This window comes from Calliopsis andreniformis, chromosome 12, assembly GCF_051401765.1.
Source record: "Calliopsis andreniformis isolate RMS-2024a chromosome 12, iyCalAndr_principal, whole genome shotgun sequence".
In the NCBI taxonomy this organism is placed as follows: Eukaryota; Metazoa; Arthropoda; class Insecta; order Hymenoptera; family Andrenidae; genus Calliopsis; species Calliopsis andreniformis.
Genome location: NC_135073.1, coordinates 2,163,979 through 2,185,342, shown reverse-complemented (window position 1 = coordinate 2,185,342; position 21,364 = coordinate 2,163,979). Strand labels below are relative to the sequence as shown.

At 32.6% G+C, this 21,364-nt stretch overlaps 2 protein-coding genes across 2 annotated transcripts in view; one reads left to right on the top strand and one right to left on the bottom strand.

Moving 5' to 3' along the window:
- Gprk1 (G protein-coupled receptor kinase 1) overlaps positions 1–13,856 on the bottom strand; it is a 38,070-nt gene extending 24,214 nt beyond the window's left edge. The window contains exon 1 of the mRNA XM_076388929.1: positions 13,293–13,856. Within this exon, the coding sequence (XP_076245044.1) occupies positions 13,293–13,405 (113 nt within the window). The 5' untranslated portion in view covers positions 13,406–13,856. The remainder of the gene's footprint in view (positions 1–13,292) is intronic.
- Positions 13,857–20,372: 6,516 nt separating this feature from the next.
- Positions 20,373–20,885, top strand: LOC143185982 (uncharacterized). Its single transcript, XM_076389334.1, is given in 1 exon segment — positions 20,373–20,885. A coding segment is annotated over 1 exon segment (513 nt).
- Positions 20,886–21,364: the final 479 nt, after the last annotated feature.

The window sequence follows — 21,364 nt, the reverse complement described above, 5'->3', positions numbered from 1 at the left end:
CTCCACTTCAATATGATACTTCTGGTAATTGATACTATATGAGGATGGTGCTATCTACGCTTTCATTCAGCTTCGATAATACCATTTCTAATCTGCACTTGATTTATCTGCTACTTCCTTCGCGAACTACTTCGATAATGGTTCAATACCTGAAGAAGATAGAGATAACGCATAATTTTTAGGTGAGTTTGATCAGTATCACACTTCTATGTTTGCTTCGATTTTTTACAATTTTCCCCATATCTGTGAGCAAATTGATAAAGATATTTTTTGTTCCTGGGGTGACCCTCTAAACGGTCCTGCTTGAAATTTTCATTTCCGGGTGGGGCCAAAAATGGCCATTTTCTATCATCCTCCTTTCCTTGTTGATACAGGGTGATCCTCTCGCTAGGAGATTCAAAGACAGTGCCGCTGTGAAAACATCGCAGCGGGATTCTATTGTGACTCAAAAGGTTCACAGTACTCTTATGCACTTCTTAACTGAAAATCGACAGACCCTACGTACAAACATAGTGTTCCCACTACGATGTTTTTGTGACGATATTGTCTTTGAGTCCCCAAGCGAGAGAATCACCCTGTATTTTAATATTTCTATCTCATACTATAGCCTGAATAATTAAATTCATATTAATTAATTATACATTATGTGTATACCTAACAACTTCTTCAAAACGTGACATAACATTTTTAGATGTTATTATTATTGCAGGGAGAGGAATTATCCCCATTGCCACCCTTTGGATCCGCCACGAATACTTTTAAACTTTTAATAAAAATGTAATTATTTCAAAACGAGACGATATTAAAAAATGACGTACACATTTATCAACTCTTGGTTGTTACTCTGTGTTGAAACGGCCACTGTAATGTAACTACACCACTTTTCTTATTCAAAAATTGCCCTTCTTCAATACATTAAGAATGTAAATACTTTTTGTGAAACGTGCATGAAAAAAAATCAGTTTCTTTTTTAAAAGAAGGTAAATCACTCCAATTTCGCAACTGTTTTCAAATTCGCCATCTATAAGAAGTTCATTAACTCACAATTAAAATCGAAAAATAACAGTAGTGTAAGATTTTTAAAGAGACTGAACTTTGTGTTACAGCATTCCAACCAAAAATTATAATATATTGACGAATAATAAATATTTTTGTAAAACAGAACATAATCGCCTAAGGAGTTCAAGATGATACACGAAGCTTTCTGTTTAGTAAGACTTGTTTTGTTTTGTATGCAAATCTGGTACTAGGACAAACAATCCTTTCAATTTGACTAGTAACCTCTGAAAAAAATTATCTTAGACCAAGTTGGCAACCCTTTCCATTACGATATAGTGAAATTGAGTACCCTAGCTATAACAATTCCGCCAGTTGCAGCCTTTAAATATTTTGTTCTAAATTACAATTAAAAGTTTCTTTTATGAATAATAATTTATTGTAGATGTTAGATAAAACCCTAAGCTTTATGAAACATACAATAATTTCATTACATATATATTTAGAAATATTATACAACGTTTGAAATGTTAGTATGGAGAAATTGGTGTCATCTATCTTACCACAAAATCAATGGAAGCCAAAAGGATCACACAACATTTTTAGCAACACAGGTTAAAAATAGGAAAGTATCATTTTTTTCACAAAATTGCTTCTTTTCAGAATCTAGAAATAAGTTTGCTACTTCATATTTCGGTATTTCATTTGACATTTCTTCGAAAGAAAAGTAAATTTTGTCCCAAGAGGTTCAGAAATATAACTCACGTTCACACTGGCGCGAATATTTCTATTTTCGAATAGCGTGTAATTTCTTCTACGTAAACGCGCTTCGTTCTAGCAGCATAAGCAATGTATGTCAAAATTTGGTTGGTTTATGAAACCACACTAAATTATCACTGGACATGTGTGCCCTGATTTAGTTTTTCGAACTCGCTTTTTTTGGAATTACGAAGCACAACGATGCGATAATTAAACCTCTGGTGCTTTTTTCAACTATTTATGTCACTGAAACCGTGTCAGACACGCAAAAACAGAAAAATGTAATAAAATGCAAGGGCGTAACACTTCTTTTAACCAAACCTTTTTTACTAGTTAATTTTATCAAAGTCAGCGAATAGCAATGAAGGATCTGATACATTAAATTCGATAGACTTTATAATTATTCCTGTCATTAAATACAAGGTTTAATTGTAGCGAATAATACTTCATTTAATTTTTCTGGTGTAAATAAACATTTTGTCTACGAAAAGTACAATAATAATGATCATATTTGACGTTAGCTTTTACAAAATTTCTAAGACAAATATTGTAAACAAATATTTGAAGTATTTTTTAAACTACAAATAAAAAAGGACAGACTTTTGAAACACAATTTCTTGATAATAAAAAAAGTTGTATAGTCCTTTACTGATTTAATTGAGAACGTATGATTGTTTCATTTCATAGCAAAATGGTGTCGCGTGGTCGCAACAAAATTCGACAGTCATATTTCATTTTAATTTCGAATACAGTGGTCCTGCACTTCGCTGCACCAAAATCGTAATAGTTATCTATATTCGAAACATCCGCCCTATCGCAAGGGCTGGCTGATTTTTGGATACTTACATTAACAAGAGTCTGAAACTTAGCACGCAGTACATAAAAGTCATAAAAGCTGAAGGTCTGATTAGATCCTAGCAATTGAAAGTATAAAATTATTAACATTCTACATTTCTGATTGTATATTAATGCAAGTATCAGAAATCAAATTCTTATATTTTTCCGACGAGAATGATACTAAATACGACATAATTTGGATGATTTATAAAGAAATTATACAGAAACAACGTTTTTCACAATTTTAATTGAGAATGTACGATCCAGACCTATGTTATAACACACTACACATTAAAAATCTGCCATTCTTACAGAATATTTTTAATAATCTTACCAAAGAATTCTTTATATTATCCATAATTATGTCTTCTACATATTTCATTTCTGGGGTATTTTGCCAACCAAGGTGTACCATCTAGTTATATTTTAAGCAATTTTCCTAGAAAAAATTAATTTTCTTCTTTAATGCGATTCATGGAATTTTATCGATTAATTTATGAATCAATAGTAAATCAGAGATAGCCAATAGAATTTCAAAAACCATTATAATAGCAAGAAGTTGTGTAACTGACATTTACATACTTAATTATGGTAGAGAAAAGATCATTTCGTGTCTTTGCATCAAATTTCAAGATCATCTGCTGAACCTTTTCCACTAACTGTGTATATATAACCTGATGAAGTATCTAATAATGCAAAAGCATATTTTAGACATGATTTGATAAATGCGGAATATAGTAATTTAATCCTTTTTAAGTTTCTAAAAGCCTTTCCAAAACATTTTATGAACCCCAGTTATTACGATTTCATTTACTGTTACTTCAATATGTTAATTACGTTTTACGTAACTACTCTTAAATTCCTTTTCAAGTCGAGAGAATTAGCTATCATAATTATTCATAAATTGGCAAAAATGAACTATATGAAAGATTTCTAAATCACTAGATATAATGTAGAGGATTTAGTACTTATTCGGCAATGAAAAAGTGTTCTTAGGATAACCTTCGAAACTTATAAATTATAAGGAATTATAACTTTCAATATTTGATAACCAATTCTTATGGAACATCTACTTTAATGGATATAAGAATTATAAAAAGTGTAGCTAAATGGTAACTAGACTGCATATAAGTATAAAAATAGAAAGTCGAGGTTAGCCACTAAGGAAGAAAAAATGTAAAGTTTCACATTTAGATCTTTATAAAAATTCGAACTTAATTCTGTATTGTACTATTTCATCAATAATAATTCGAATTAAATGAATCAATTCGTGTAGAATCGTCTTCCGAGAAGATTCAATGAAATATGCAGAATTTCAGTTTTTTCACATTTTCAATGTTCCTTTTGCCTTTATTTTTTGTAACTCTATTGTTCTCAGATGTCAAATGTTCGTTCACAAAGATTTCCAAGTACTGAATGTGTTATGTGTAACCAAAACAAAATGGTCGAATGGGAACAAAAAGTATTAAAAATTCCAGGACATGTTGAAATACCCTTTCGAATATTTGCAAAATACAGTATTTTTCTTTCATAATCTTAGTGTGTTTCGAACACTTGTGTTATCAACTAAAGCTACTTAGCTAACTAAAGCTATTTAGCTTTAGTTGATAAAGCTAGTACTTAAAGCTCTCTCTCTATAGACTTGATTTGCACTGTTTATATTATAACCTCTTTGTTATCTCAATCATGTCGAGTTATTGTTGCTTCCAAACTACGGCTAGCAATTGTAGAATGTTCCAGGACTGGTGATACGAGCAAAGATGTGGGGATTCTGCACGGAAAACTGAATGCAAAATATAGAATAGGATTTCTTGATATTATGTTGTGTTTCTGAAAAAGTTGCCTTTGAATGCGGCTGACGACGAGGAGTTCGAGGTTGAAAGAAAACTTTTAATTTAGAGTAGATACAACCAGTAGTTAGACTGTGTTGCACTTAGCTTGTAAATTCCTTAAGTATACGTGTATATACTTCTGTAGACTCATATCAGGTCAAAATTAAAATTCAGTTCTCTCGACGAACCATCAAAAACATTTATTCTATATTTTTTTTTACGTCTATTTGAAACTGGAAATCGTAATTTTGAAATGACCGAAATTTAAGCGATAGAAAGTAATCAAGATCGAGAAGAGAAGAGTGAAGCTTTTGCCTTTTTATGGTGAAAGAAATGTATGCCTAGGATGTTTCATTTTAATATTATCGAAATTCTGGAAAATACAACATTGATGTATTTTTATACCAGAAAGCAAGATAAAATCTCTAAATGAAAATGATAACCGCAGTTTCCTTAATTTATTTTTTAGAAAAACTGTGCTGTATGTTCAGGAAAGATAATAGATTGAATAAACAACTAACAATTTATTGTTATTATGTGTACGATCTCCAGTAAAATGTGAAAAGAACTAGATGCACAGTTTTTATTTTGTTTAATATTTCAGGGAGACAGTAATATTACATATAAGTACTCAATAAACAATACCAAAGAATAAATTACATTCACATTCCTTCAAAAAAAAATGTAATGAACTATACCGAGTACACTGATATTTTATTTTTTAGCTATTAGAGTTACGCCTAGGCAAAAACTGTAGATATACATATACAACAAGAATTATTGTAGTTTGTTTTTTTCTGAAACAAATGTATTTTTTCTCATGTGTCTGTGATTGACAGAGATTGATATTTAATTTCCGCGAACCACCGAAGCCGCAAGAAATGGGGATCATCGTGACACAAATACGTAGTAACATACAAAAAAAATTATCACGGTAAAATAATACCTGTTTTCAATTGTCGACGTATAAGGGTAAACATACAAAAAAATCTAAATTTTAAGAAAATGGCCGACAACAACACTTCGCTTGAAATGACGCTATATGTACATGTTATACGTAGCCACAATAGATAATAGAACTATTGTACGTTATCATATTTGGAATTTAAATTACAATCTGTGAAAAGTAAGCAAGTGTTCGGATACTTTTGGTCGACAGTGTATAGGTACTGACATTTTTTCCGAGTATCATTCTTGCACCTACATCCCCAGTTCTAATCTAAATAAATCCTGTGAACAGGAAAAAGCAAATTCTGGGCATCAGGTACACTTTCACTGGCTAACAATAAAATATAACCTGGTGCAGAGGGTTATTGGCCAGAGAAATAAAGAACTCCACTTTTAGTCGTGACTCGCGATTGTGACCCTGACCTACATTTTCTCATAAATTTCGATCGAGACAGTAACTTGCTTCTGATTTTCGGTTAAAATTGTAACTCTGAACGAAATACTTCTATGAATGTCGATAAGCAGAAAATGTAAATAACATTTTGATCATCTCAATGACCGTGATTTTAACCGCAGTTGTAATTATAATCTTGTTTCGCCTGAGAACTTGAGAGTACCTCGTATAATCCGATTAGTTTGAGTAACTTGAGTGTTCCTAGTAGTCTGAAAGAATTTTACTTATTTAGGTGTCAAAATGAATCTGAATGTCTGAATAATTGAAATCATTTATTAATCAGTGTCGGACGCTAATACTTTTCATATAATTTGTTTATGGATTGAAGCTACATTCTGTCATTGGAGTTACATTCTCTGCATAAGTGATCTACGATTTACATGGTACAAGTAATCTTCATATAATAATGAAAAAATCCTATTGATTCGTGTTTTATAGAGTAGCATTCCGAATTTGGCCTATGCCTGGGATGTGCTTGGCCTATCAATGTACAAATGGACAGTAATTAGGTTTTAAAAACTGCCGTGTTATACAAACTAGTCGATAAATACAAAATATAGAATTAGGTTTTAAAAACTAGAAAGTGGCACTATTTTGATGTCAAAACTATCAGATACCCATATGTTTACTACAGCGTGCTAATTGATCAGACGTATTAAATTAATATTAAATAATATGTAATAATTTTTTTCTTTTCTAACATTGCTATGTAATAAAATTTTGTTAAGTTTTCTTTATCCTTTAACAGTGTTAGAGCGAAACCATATTATACAGGGTTCATCTATCCAATAAAATTACAATATCACACTGAAGGTGACATATTACCAGTAAGAGTCGAGTACAACATAAAGAAGGTTTGTTGTTTTGAACACATAAGTATTTGCTATATTCTAAATTTTCTATTTCAATATCCTTCTGACATGTGCCCTTTTAATCAAGAATACACTATATTATTACTAATACGAGGATGAGTTAATAATTACTCGTAATGGTATTATAAATTTTATTTCAATACAAATAGAAAATCGAATTATCATCATTTTCCAGCATAGTCCCCTGCTTTTCAATGCATTTAGTTCATTTTTGGACAAGTTTTCTTATGCCCTCAAAAGGTAGTAGATGCTTTCGACTGAGCAATGAGCCATGCATGCACCACTTTCTTCACTTCCTGGTCTGAGGTGAACTGACGGCCCTTTAGTGCTTCTTTGAGTGGACCAAACAGGTAATAGTCAGAAAAGGTAATACGAGGCAGTAGTGATCAATGAGAGTTCCAAAGAATTGCAAGCATCAATTTTGCTGCAGATGGTTGGCTTTCGAACTTTTCCTTACTGAGCGACTGTGGACGTTTCCGTTACATGTTCTGCCACTTATTCACCGCCTCGTTAATGATAGGTCCATGTTTCATCAACAGTGGTGATTCTGCCTAAGAAGGCACTAAGGGACCGTCGATTCATCTCGCTTCAAGAAATGAAGAAAGCGGTGCATGCGTGGCTCACTTCTTTAATGATGAACCAAATGGGTTGAAACGCAGGAAGACTATGCTGAAAAATTATGTTAGAGTTGATTTTCTATTTGTATTGAAATAAAATCTATAGTTATAGTGTAAATTCAATACTTGGAACTCTACACCTCCATGAAACATTGTATGTAAGGGATACGGAACTGCGCAGGTTTCTAAAGTTCGAATTATAAGTTCGAAAATTAAAAAAACTATCAGCGAAAATAATGGTAAATGTTTTTCTACTAAAAGATACATCTCAGCTTTATTATTCTTTTGCATTAAGAAATATTGCTATCGACAGGAAACACCCCTTTTTGTTGGTAAACATTCCCGAGCTCAAACCATGCATTTGAAAGCAAAAACGCAAATGAATAATAAAAACAGGTAAAACTTAAAAGTCTTTTGACGATTTCACTGTTTTAATATTTGTTTACAATTCTTCTACAATAATAATAATAATATTTAAAAAAAAAGATTTTTCCATAAAAATTGTATACTTCAACTTTACACACCCACCATTTTGTAACAAAATGCAAAATTAAAATTCGGAGATTGTCAAGGATTTCTAAGTTTGATCTATTTTTAATGTTCGTTTGGTTTTTTACTTTCAGATACATCATTTGGGCTAGGAAATGTTCACCATATTAGAATAATGTAGCTAAGAGATGTATCTTTTAGTGAAAAAATATTTGGCTCATTTACACTGTTAACTTTCTTTAAAAAATGTTCGAACTTGTAAGTTTCTTATGTATGGACCTCCAGGTGGATATGACCCCTTCAGATTGCCCTATTTAGGGTTCGAGCACAATGATTCCTCAGGACTGAGCACCTAGAAATATTTCTTAGTATAGATAGGTACATAAATATTGACTCCCCTTTATATATTTCGTCTCATAACAAATTTTCCTAAACGATCAGAGTTCTTAATATTTTCAGATACTCTAATTTCGTAGGATATTTCCAAGGCATTGAAGCAGACCACGCAAATGTTTGAATCTTCGAAGTAGTTCAAGCATTATCAGATCTTTGGACGTTACTCACATAGGTAGTGTTAACGCATGCGCGACTTCAGGAGGTAGGAGTCAATCTCCTTTCGAACGGTTTTTACGAAACGAGTCTGAACAGCCGAAACTTATAGATTACAGTATCTGTAACATTCATTTTTATAGTATGTACTGTTGGAAGCTCATGAGGGAACTCAGGGGCAAAAGGGATGTTCGGCTCGCTACAAGTAGAACTAATTATGTTCTATCAGAAGTCGCTTGGAAAGCATTAGGAGCAATGTTTTCCAGGGGACTTCTCATGGGATATATAGAGCAGTAATAGATGTGACCAATTCGGCTAATAAGAGAAACGCATTTATACTGTCTTTATATGTTTTTTGGCAGAACCAATTAGAACCGTTGACATACTCTGGGCTCCTGAAAGCACACACCAGCGTTGTCCAAACGCTGGTTCACAAGCCCTTTGAAGGTTTCTCACTTCCATGCAGGCCACCATGAAAGGTAGCGTCTCTATTATCAAGAAAGTTTAAATACTATACAAAGACATAATATTAGTCAATCTAAAGAATAGGTGGAATGAGGAACTGGCAAGTAAAGGATCCCGCCCCTGCACATGCTGGTATATACAGGGTATAGAGGGTGAACCACGTAAATGGGATCATCCAGCATATCCAATACTTATAAATACATGATAAAATGGTTTACAGCATACTAAGCCATTGAAAGAGGTCAGAAAAATGATAAAAAGGGAGTTCTTTCCAAGGTAATGTTTTAATTCTCGTCGAACAATGCCCTAGCTCAAGTAGACCCAGGCGTCGTACTTTTTGTGGATGCTCGGATCATCAATATTGCATTTAGAGGATTCCATGCTCATCAGTATTTCTTTTCAAAAATTAGAATAATAACATTCTACCTATTTCGATCATTTAAGCAGGGGATATTATTTTAATTGAAGATTACAATGTAGTCACGCATTAAAATAAATGCCTGTCATTCTGAACACATAGGTTTCATTTGAAATTTTTTGAACATTATTATAGTCGTTGAATTTGCCTTTATGGTTTTTTTTTATAAAAGTTTAGAAAAAATATGGAAAAACTTTGAAATCTTTTAAAAAATGACCCTCAGAGGAATTCCCTTTTTATCATTTTGTTTCTCCTTTGTATAGTTCACTTTACTGTAAACACTTTTTTCATATACCCATAAATATCAAAGATATTTTAAGTGATCTTATTTATGCGTTCCATCCTGTATAACAAAGCTGTCCATCAGTCGTTACAGTGGGCCCCTTTGATAAGTCTTCGTTCCCGTCAGATTGACAGAAAAGAATCCCCATCACTATCTTTTGTTGCTTAAGTCAGGGAATCCTACGCGATCGAGCGTTCGACGCTCGAGAACAAAGCAACGTAAGAGAAAATGACAGACCTAGGCATTAACCTCTTAACACCTCTGGTATTGATATCCCCTAAAGAAATATTTTTTGCATAAGAGCTTATAACTATAAGCGGTCATTGAGTATTCTGTTGTTTTCGCAGTATATCTTAATTTATTTTTGCACCATAACATTTGTGAACAAGTACAAGAATTTATCATAATTTGATGGAAATATAATACTTCAGTGAAGTAAAGTGAGTAGTAAGTTTGCTCCGTGAAGAAAATATCGCACATTTTCAAAGAATAATTTTTCTAATTAATAAATGTAAGTTATGGTTAATAAAACTATTAATGAGTTTGAATAATTTTTTTTATAGAAGTTTGCCTTATTTCTTTTTAATAATTTATTATTCGATAAAAATACTTTATACAAACTAAGCCTGTTATATAATATTCATTACAAATTCCCATCTTTTACACCTGTAATAAAACTCTGTTTTACTAAAATTAAAATATGTCAATTTTTCATTTTTTGTATTAGTGATTCACAATTGAAGCGTTAAGAAGTTAAGCAGTAAAAGCTAACATTATTAAAAGTGATCCAATGTACACGGTATTTAGTAGAATTTGAAACAGAATAATATTAGAAATCTATTAATGTCATTTTCACTGGAATGATATACCACCCTTACATTCAAATCGAAATACATAGTTGCTCTAGCAAATTGTGAAAGCCTATTGTCATGTATATCCTCAAATACTCTCCACACCCTAATTTCGTCGACATTTAAAGTACGATAACTGATGAACTGTTTACGTAAAAAAGGATATGATACGCGGGAATCGAGTGACCAATATCAGCGTTTTAAAACGTTCTATTCACTTCGCTGTTGTGAACGATTTTTTCTTTTATTGAAAATGGTAGAAGACTGTAAGACATAGCCTGAGTATACATAGAAAAAAGGGAAAAAGCCATTTTTCGCTAGCACTATCCTGCGCTAAAATCTATTTAATCGCTAGTCCTTTCTCACCCGTTTGTTCTTAAGATACGAAATAAAATGGGGAAATTTTGTTATCACAAATGCCGAGAATCATAGAAAATGAAAGCAAGCTAGAAAGCCAGATATCAGTTTTAATCTGAAAGTTGTGGTTCTTGTACGGCGTAAGATTAACATTAGTGAGTCACAGCTGAGTGTTAATAACAGGAAAAGATTGTATTCGTGATATTATATTAATAATAGGGTTCACACTATGTACTAGGAAATCTCAATCTTTAGCTGTGTTCACAACAGAGTGCGCTGTGCGAATCATTTTACTATAATTCTCGAAAAGACAAACCTTTTGTAACATTAGTATTACTGTTATTGCCTTAAATAAATAATGTTCATTGTGCATAATTATTCTGCTTCATTTTCTATTTATGGAAACTAGGAATTTTTTCGTCTTATACGTCTGACAATGCATAGGAATTCAATATTCTTTAAGTATTCTTAACTGCCGCTTATAAAAAAAAACGTAGACGGTTGGTTGTCGCAAAATGAATAAAAAGAATTTTGACAAAGTGTTCCGCATATTTTGTCCAAGTTGATTCGTCTTTTCCAGAGGTCACGTAAGCACGTGAAATGTGTTCGCTCGGCTGCTGGCAGACTGCCAGTAAAAGGGAAGCCTGATGCTATCCAATCGACTTATTTTCGCGGCGTACCTTCGTAACGCTCATGTTTTACGGGTCGAAAATAACACCGGCAGTGTAAACATTGGCACATTATAATCGATGCGAAGTATCGATCAGCGGTTCGACTATGCTTCAAATCACTGACACCGACTTTGACCGATGCAGAATGTTCATAAAAATACGCATGTGTTATGCATACACCGATGTTTATTTTAATTGATATTATTCATTCCTAGCCACTTCCGTCTATGCATACAAAAAAATTTTCCATTCATCTGGTTCCGAAATAATCGGCATTCACGTTACTAATGTAAAACTAAATTTCATGTATTTAAATAATATTTTGTTGAAAAATATGTTTTCATTTCAAAATCGGTTGTACACTTCGAAAATGAACTAAAATCATAGGGAAGTAGAATTAGACTGATTATGTACTTTATTTTTATATCTTATCAAATTTGTGAAATAAATATCGTATTTCTCACATATAATTATCATCAGGTTAGCCATGTAACTGTAATTATAACTAAGTTACATGAGGCTATTTATTCGTTATAAGCTCGCCACTATCGTTGCCATTTTTAATTTCTTATTAAACTATCTATTTTCTCACATGAATTAACTTCAAAAGAGTATCTTGTATGCTCTATAATATATTGTCTATATTTCTGTGCAATGCCTATTTCTGTGTCTTCAGATTAAAGTCACTTTTAAAAAAAGAATTTGTATTAAAAGACTAATACTTCCTTTTTGATATTACATGTTATGTAACAAGTAAACTTAAATAAAAACACTAACTTTGCAGTTTAGGTATAAAAGGTCTTTTTTATAAATGATTTTAATTCAAAAGTGCAGAATTAGATACCGATACAGAAATATGAACATGTACCCTGTTGCTAACGAATCGCGAGACTATAGCGAGTAGAGATAGTACTTCAAACCCAATAAAATAAAAACGCATTACCGCCACTACTGTCATCTTCATCATTCTTATTTTTATAGATGAAAATGCAACGAATTCTTTCAACGTTGTCACATGAGAAACGTTAAATAATGGTTGTTGTTGACACTTGATTTGATATTTTTAGTACATAGAATTACGTATTAAGTAAAGTAAGCATTGAAAATTTTCAACATAATAACGAAATAATTGATATTCTAAATTTTCGTTCCTTCATATATGCTTCCGATTCCCATGGAGTCCATTGTTTGTAAACATTTTTCTGGAATGGCGCGCTGTCGAGGTAGATGAAGCCAGGGAACTAAGAGCTACGAAGGCGCATGCGTCAAGCAACAGACGGAGAGAGAAAGAGAGAGAGAATCTAGACAGCGGATTCATGTTGAAAAAGGAAAAGCAGAAATCGTAGAAGGGAGGGGCAGGAAACGTGGTGAGACGTAGTGATGGGCCTAATTCAACCATCGTTTCGGAATACACAATCAATGAAAACCCTACCAATAACGTGATACTACCGAATCAGAACAGTAAACAAAATTTCAAGCTGATTAACTAGTAGCATAAATATCGCCTATAAACATATTGATGGAGTATAAAACGTATCGATCAATATTTAAAATACATTTTCCTATTTATAACAGTATCATCAATTTCATCAGCATCGTATCAAACGAATACCTTTTCCCATTAAAAACTGCCGATTACAACGAATTTGATTTGATACACAAGACTCTGCAATTAGAAGGATTACTAATTTGTTCAACTGCCAAGTAGGGCTGAAAAGAAGCCTGAAATGAGTGCAACAAGCAAGTGTTTACATCGTGGGGAAAAGTCAGTTGCTTACGAGCGCATCGTTCTCATCGCTAGAGGCAAGGTGTTACTAGGGTGATTAGATCGGCAAACGCCACAGCACGATACAGCATTGCACAGCATGGCATATATCTAGGAGTCAGGGCGTACCTGGGATCAGGTAGGATGATCTTTTTACTAGCGCGGGCGGCCGGTGTACACTTGCTCTTCTCCATGGCCATCAGGTAGCTGACGTCGGCCAGCACCGCCTCGAGGTCCGCCATTTTCCTCGGTGGCCTCTAAATCTCGCGACAAGTGAACACGGCTCACCCTGGACTCGTTTCCGTCGACGACGCTCGGTGTATCGTCGCGGACGCAGCTCTTCACTGTCGCAACGACGAGGATGACGCGGCCATCGTCGACATTCCCATCAACCGAGCAACCTGCATCCGAGTCCGCGGGTCTGACAGCTCCGTGTCGGGATCTGCGCGCGATTTCCAGGGAGACAAAACCCCCGAGACCTTCTGACAAGCTTTACGAGGTTAATGACACTTCGCTCAATGAAACGCGACAGGTTCACCCGCGTAAAACCGTTCACCGTTCACGCGGGCGACGCAACATCGATTTTCGATTTGCTCATATCTGCTGCTCTCTCGCCTCGAAAATGAATGGAATGTGCAAGAGACGCGAATCGTGTACGATTACTCACACCAGATACACAGACGTATCCCCACAATGGACTCTTTACCGACTGACAGCCAACGAACTCGCGAACCTCGAGCCCGCGCACACTTGCGTTCTGATTGGTTCGTAGCTTGTTGAACACTATTGGTCGATCGCAGCAGTATCTATGAGAAACTCGCCGGGCTTTACGACGAACTATTGTTGCCGCTTCGTCGGTAAAGAAAATTTCTGTTTCATACCGTTTCGAATAAGGAAGGAAAAGTGCGATTTGAAATGGAATTCTTTCAGTTCTTCATCGGAAAATTGATCGTCATTTTAATTTCTATAGATATTATAACCCCAAAATTTTTTAAATAGTTCATATTTTAGGATGTTTATTTTATTACAGGATAATTTATTAAATACGTATTTACGGACTTCAATTCTTTCAAAATTTCATTTTTCATAATGGTACGTACATTTCTGTAAAAAGAAAAATTTATTAGTAAATTCTATATAGAACTGTAGGTTATATTAAATATTACTTTTAACGATAGATGAATGTGTTTGTTTCTACATTATTTTAAACTTGTATATATGAGTTACGTAATTTAATCGATTAAATTGTACTAAGACAGTTTTTTTGTTATTAGTAGTGTTAATGAAAAGTAACTGGATGAGCCTTGGCTAAGAGCGATGGATTTTGGATCTTCTTTCACTACAGATGCCAGTTCATCATATGGTGACCGAGTACACATCAATGGCAACGTAACTGTCGTCAGACAGTTGTATGCAATTTTATTTTTAAAGAAGCATCATGGAATTGGTTTTATATTTTAATGAGATCTACTTTTTAATATTCAATTCTTATGATAGAAAAGTATAAAATGGATACTTACCTTCTCTTTATACTCATCTGTTAATCATAAATATACAGTGGAGGTCATATATTTAAGAACAATTAACAAAACTAAGTGTTATTTATTATGTGTTTATACATGATACAAATATACAAAAATAAATTTTTTTTTACAAGCTAACTATGTACATAATCAAATAACAATATAGTTTCTGTTAACTTACTATAATTACGAAGTTTTTTATATTTTTGTATTTAAATATCCGATTCTATGCGGACACGTACTTAAAAACATAATGAAATATCTATATTTTCACAAGTTTCTTTGATTTGTCATTATAACACATCAATATTTAGTAAGTAGACCCTTATTTCTAATCACTACAGTACACTTTCGCGGCATAGAACCAATCAGTCGAGTACATCTATCAGCAGGTATCAAATTTCAGGCTTCTTGTATAACACTATATAATTCATTAATATTTTTCAGATTTTCAGGTTTCTCCTTTACATGTTTATTGCCATTAGTTCACAGCATTTCAATCGGATTGAGGTTCGGTGATTGTGCTGGTCATTTCATTACACGAACATTATTGTCACTTAAAAATGTCTTTACTACTCTTGCTGAATATTTCGGATCATTATCCGCTTGATAGATTCATTCTTCTGGCATATATCATTCTGCAAATAGAAGCAGTACAATTTTTTATAATGTCTAAATACACGTATCTGTCCATGATTTCCGTTATTCGGTGAATAGGACCTGTTCCTTCTACTGTCATGGACATCTATACAAGTACCGATTCACCACCACCACAAAAATCGATTAAATTTTGAATTCGTTGGTAAAAATTACTTGGAACCATTGCTGAGACGTCCAGTTCAAATGTTCTTTTGTGAATACCATTCTAGCCCGACGGTTTTTTCAGAAATGAGCAGCGTTTTCCTGGCAACATGTACATATAATACAAACTTATTCAGTCTTTGCTGAACAGTTCTAATACTTATTTTATCATGAAAATCGTCTGATATTTCCTTGTGGATTACAACAGCAGTTTTGAATCTATCCGCTTCAGATAAACGATGAATTCTGCGATCGGTTCTTTGATCAGTTTTTCAGGGTCTCGTTTTCTGAGAAATGTTTGATGTTCCATGAAGTTTAATGTGTTCCATTGTTCAATAGCAAGTTGTGACAGATATTTCTAGTTTTACAGAAATCTGCTGAAATGACATTCTATCTTTTCGAAGCTGCTGCACTAGCCGTCGTTGGTCGGAAGTAATATTCTTTCTTTCACTCATTATATTACTACTTCAAATTACTGTACTACTCACTAGACTATTGCAAATTATCTAACTGTCAACACTGCTCAGCAGATATTAGAAAATTTTGTTTACATTTCATTCTGACAACGCATAGTCGTAGCGTTCTTAAGTAGTTGTCTGCTACAAAACCGATACATTGTACAAAATAATTTAAAAATATTTATGTTCTCAGAATACATAAAAACTCTACTATAAACCTGTACATTAGGGTCAAAAATTCTGAAAAATAAATTGTTCATTTTATTATTTGGGTTACGTAGAAATATATAGAATTTCAAAGTTAAAATATGAAGTGTTCTTAAGTATATGATCGCCACTGTAGGTATCAAGTAATAATAAGGTTTCCAATACATCTTTGAACATAATGTAGTTTCCTTAACAAAATACATTTAACCTAGATAAATATAAAGTATCAACGCAGTCAGTAGAACTTGTTCAACAGATGTAATATTAAGAGGGTATTCCCACTTGGAGTGTCTTTCCACTTTTAGGCGATTTTTAAAATCAAGATTTGTTATACCGAGTGTAAACAATGTACGTGGTAATATTTTAACGGATGGTGGGACAGCTCAAATGAAAATATTCTAAATTAATAATCAGACAATTTTGAGACAAATTCTGTAATTTTTCAGATACATTGAGAGACAGAAATAGAGCAAAAAAAATCTTGATAAATTTTGTTGTATCGTTTCCAATTTAATTTTAATAAAGCTTTAAAAATTCGAGATCCATTGCTTATGAACATCTCGAATTTTTAAATCTCTATTTCTGTCCCCCAATGTATTCGAAAAATTACAGAACTCTCCGATTGTTAGTTTAGAATATTGGTATGTTAACTTTAAGGCATTATTGTGGCAGAATGGGGGCAGATCGGATATTTTGTGTTCCATTTGAGCTCCCCTGCCACTCTTTAAAATATTACCATGTACATTGTTTACATCCTGTATAAAAGTTTGTAATTCTTTAGTATAAAAGTTGACCAAAAGTTTTGAAAGTTTTTTACATGCATAGACCATGTTTTACAACACAGTGTAATTTTCATGCAATTATTTTTATTATTACTCCTCAGATAATACATGACGCGACGTCTTGAAGACATCCATTTTGTGCCCATTTTATGTCTGACGTCTCAAAAGCTTATGCTCTTGGACGTCTTACAAGTGTCTATTTTTTTCTGAACGTCTCATAGACGTAATTTGAATACCTTTAAGACGTCCTATAAGTGTCTTTAAAACGTCCTAAAGACACACTGATTTCTAGCTTCAGACGTTTTAAAGACATCTTTTGGACATTTTTGGAACTTTACTGGATGTCTTTGAGACGTTTTTAAGACATTTCTGTACTACATGGGTCGAGTTATTGCATGTTTTCCGCAGTGTATCGTTTTTTGAATGGTTGCCATGATATCTCAAAAACGGATTGATGAATCTGCAAATTTTGCTTATATGTTAAATAGATTTTTTATTATCGTGTGAACTAAAATTATATAACATCTGTATTAGTTTCTTTTTGATCACTTGAAGGAGTAAAAAATTGTATAGTTTATTACTTTATACGATTGCCATTTTGTCAGCAAAATGTTTTTGCTTTATTTCAGTTCAACCGATAGCAACTGATCTATAGTTTAAAATCATGTTTGGATTTTTTATTTTAGGTGAACACAACAACACAAATCGAGGCAGCTATTTAAAATACTATATTGCAGGAAACATGCAATTATTTAAATAATAATAAATACAATTGTATAGAAACTTAACTGCAATATCATGAAACACGATATAATATGTATGCAATGTTTCGAAGCTACAGATCTACAATAATAAAAAATATTTTATACTACAGATTGCTCTAAGAACGGTGACTGAATAGCCCCTTAAGATCTTATTATTGTGTGACTGTCAACTAATAATCACTGTTATCCATTTCTTGCCTCTAACAATAAATCCTACAAACCTCATTATTCCTTGAGCTATCTAGATAAAGTCAATGATCTTGAATGCGTAGAGGGTGGACGATTTTAAATTATCCATAATTTTATAAAATACAAGTCTTATCAAACATAAATTTGATGTCGACAATTATAATAGTATAAAGAATATTTTTTTAAAGCTATTTTACGTTATAATGTAATTTAAGGTTTCTATTCAACAGAGTTATTCAATTTTTGGAATACATGTAGAATATTATACTTGACCAATAGAACCAGCAAATTTATTAATTTTTGTGCTGTGAAAATTTTATGAACGTTTATACAGAGTGATCGACAGTAGATGAGGGAAAATTTAAATGTGCTTTTACACGATAAAATAAGATTAACTGAACGCTGATCCACGATAGACGAATTGCTGAGTCAGCTGCCTTTTACCCGGATTTTGAACGTTATTCATTTTTTTCGCTCTGGGTTTTTAACTTATTTGATCGCATAGAATCCTTTTGTTTTCTCCCATTTGTTGTCGAACATAATTCAGTTTGATATACAATGAAATATCTACGGGAGCTTAAATATAATAGAAAAGTTTATGAAAAATATTCGATTTACCTTTGTCTAGCATTAATAACGTTTTAAAATATAAGCTGCATATACTATATTAATAATTGCAGTTAAGTTTTGATACAATTTTAAAAATTCTAGATGCTTGTATGATCCATATTATTGCCACGTCAAAAATCTTGACTCAATGATAACTTGACGTATTTGCTACATCGTTATGCAAAAGATTTTTGTATCCGGCTTTTTTATTACTGCCAAAAAACAGAAGTAAATCAGATATTTTGTTAGAAGATGTTTCTCACTTTATTTCAGCTTGCCTATCATCCTCTGATATATGTAAAGTGTTCTAAAATTGATGATGCTAGCAGAAAACGAAAACTAAGTTTAAACTATGAGACAAATTTGCCTTTAACATGCTCTGTTTTCAAAACAATTGATTTTAAGTTTTAATTATGTATGCGCACATCAAAGTAGTGTTATAGGCACTTGCCTATCATAATCACGTATTTGTAGTATATAGAGGCTTCTTGCTTACTACAATCTTAATCCCAGTTGATTATCAATAATTTCCTTGTATCCATGTATTTCTAAAAATAGACTTGCAGTAACAACTTGGATTAGATATGTAATTATTTAGTTGTTCTGTCAGAAACAGTTTAGTTGAGGGTAAAGAAAATTTGATATTAGAAAATTGTGCTAGATTATGAAAGCACAGTTTTATTATTGGGCTATGTGATTGAAATGCAAATACAAATTTGAAAAAACGTAGCCAAAGGTACATTAATTCTTACTGTTTCTTTTGTTTTTGTCTACATAAACAATGTATGGAATTGTATACCTATATTGTGGTGGTTCCTCGAAAAAAAATCTTATGAACCACCTTGAGTAATTATGATACAAAAATAAGAAATAACGAAATTGCATGTAAGTCATCCTTTGTTAATTATATGTATTTAAAAATTAGTTAAATTTGTCAGAAACATGGTAAATTGAATGTTAGACACAGACGCAGCTGTGTCTGGCAAGTGTCCTTCTACGTCAGTAGCTGTGATAGTCAATGTTTTTTTTAAGCATTTATAATATTTAAATATATATTTTGTTGCACCTGAATCCGATCATTAAAGTGAATTCTCTTTCTCGACAAATAGCAATATTAATTAGTTTTACTCTGTATATTATATTAGGATTATTTAAAGGTTTTTATCGTTTATTTGTAGAAAATTCATATTGCTCTTTTATAATATTTAAAATTAATCAGCACCTAAATCTTGTTTCAAAATTTTGTGAAGTAGACTCCCATTTGAAGGCAATCATAATAGTCAATTCATTTTTAATGAAATGGCTTTCGAATCTATACGATTTGCCAAGCAGTAAAATGATTAATTTTTTATCCAAATGCTGAAGTTGGTGATTATAACGTTCTGCGTTTGAGTAATCAAATCAAATGAATATGAAGTGTCTGTTTCGAATTCTTGTGGTTTACAGAAAATATTGTTTATCGTTTACATAAAGATTACCTGATTTAAATCTTCATATTTTCATCTAAAACATTGTCTCTGCACATAGGTAAAATTATTATTTTTGCTCCTGTACGAAGTTTGTCTATCTATAGAACTTTTTACTGTCACCAATTTACAAGCGATGGAAGTTGTTTCATAGCTTAATTTATCCTTATACTTGATTTATATCTGACTTATTCTTTCCATTTAGAATCATTTCCGCCTGTATCACCAATTCTAGAATACTCTGTATTTCAGCATATATTAGAAATACCTGTACCTTTAAATGTAAGGGGAAATTATATGTTTTAAAGCCTTAATAGATTTGGCCGATAAAGAAATATTCTTTTAGAGACATCGAGCAAGATGTCCTTTGTGTATGTTATACGGAGACCAATGACTTTTTGGCGGCAGGCATGACGGATGGCACTGTAAAGTTATACAGAACGAGTTCGAAAGGAGATACGATGATATTGCGTGATGCAGAAATGCTTCAGAAACCGAGCCCAACAACTGCAATCAAGCACAGACCTGTTCGCAAGTCTTATCCCATCACACGTACTATTATTGCGACTTGTCAGTACAAGTTCTAAGCCTTTCTTTTGCATACTCGTTTCCAATTGATTAGTATGTTAATGGATGTTAATTTTTTTTTTTAAGTAACGATCTCTTTCTCTTTTTCTTCTTTTTCATGCTTAAAAACCGCAGATGCTAATGGATGTGTGAAATGTTGGCACTATCCAACCTCTCAATGTCTCTACACAATACGAGAGAAAAGGCAAATTCTTGGCTTAGCATATCATTCTTATTTACCTAAATTTGCAACTGTAGGTGACGATGCAAAAATTTATCTATATGATGAGGAGTCCAAGATGCAAGAAAGAGTTTTTCAGGCAAGGTTCGCTGTGATATCCTGTATTTTGTTCTAATCGAAAAACAATTCAGTGTACTTATACAGGGTGTTCAAAAACAGGTCTAAATAATTTTAAAGGACGATTCTAATATAGATAAAATTGTGTTTAGAGCTTTGTTTCCTAGTTAACAGTGAACTCTTTCGCTGTTAGTCTGTACGATATAAGTGCAAAATAAAAATCGACCTCAGAGACACAAGTAAAACATGATTTTTGGTGTACTTATTATAAATAGGAATCATTTTAATCATAAAAAGAATCGAACATTTTCTTGAACCATTTTTCTTCAACCATTGTCAATTCTCGTCTTTTTCTGAGAGAAAAACGTATTGTAGCATCATTCATTCTTCTTTAATTGATTAACGTCCTTCTTAATGAAGTATTGCTAGTAGTATACATATTGCATTTCTGATGAGATCGGTTCCATTATGTTATGAATTTTACTTCTGACCTGTTCGTCAGAACACGTGAAACGTGTCTGACTTGAGACTTACTTT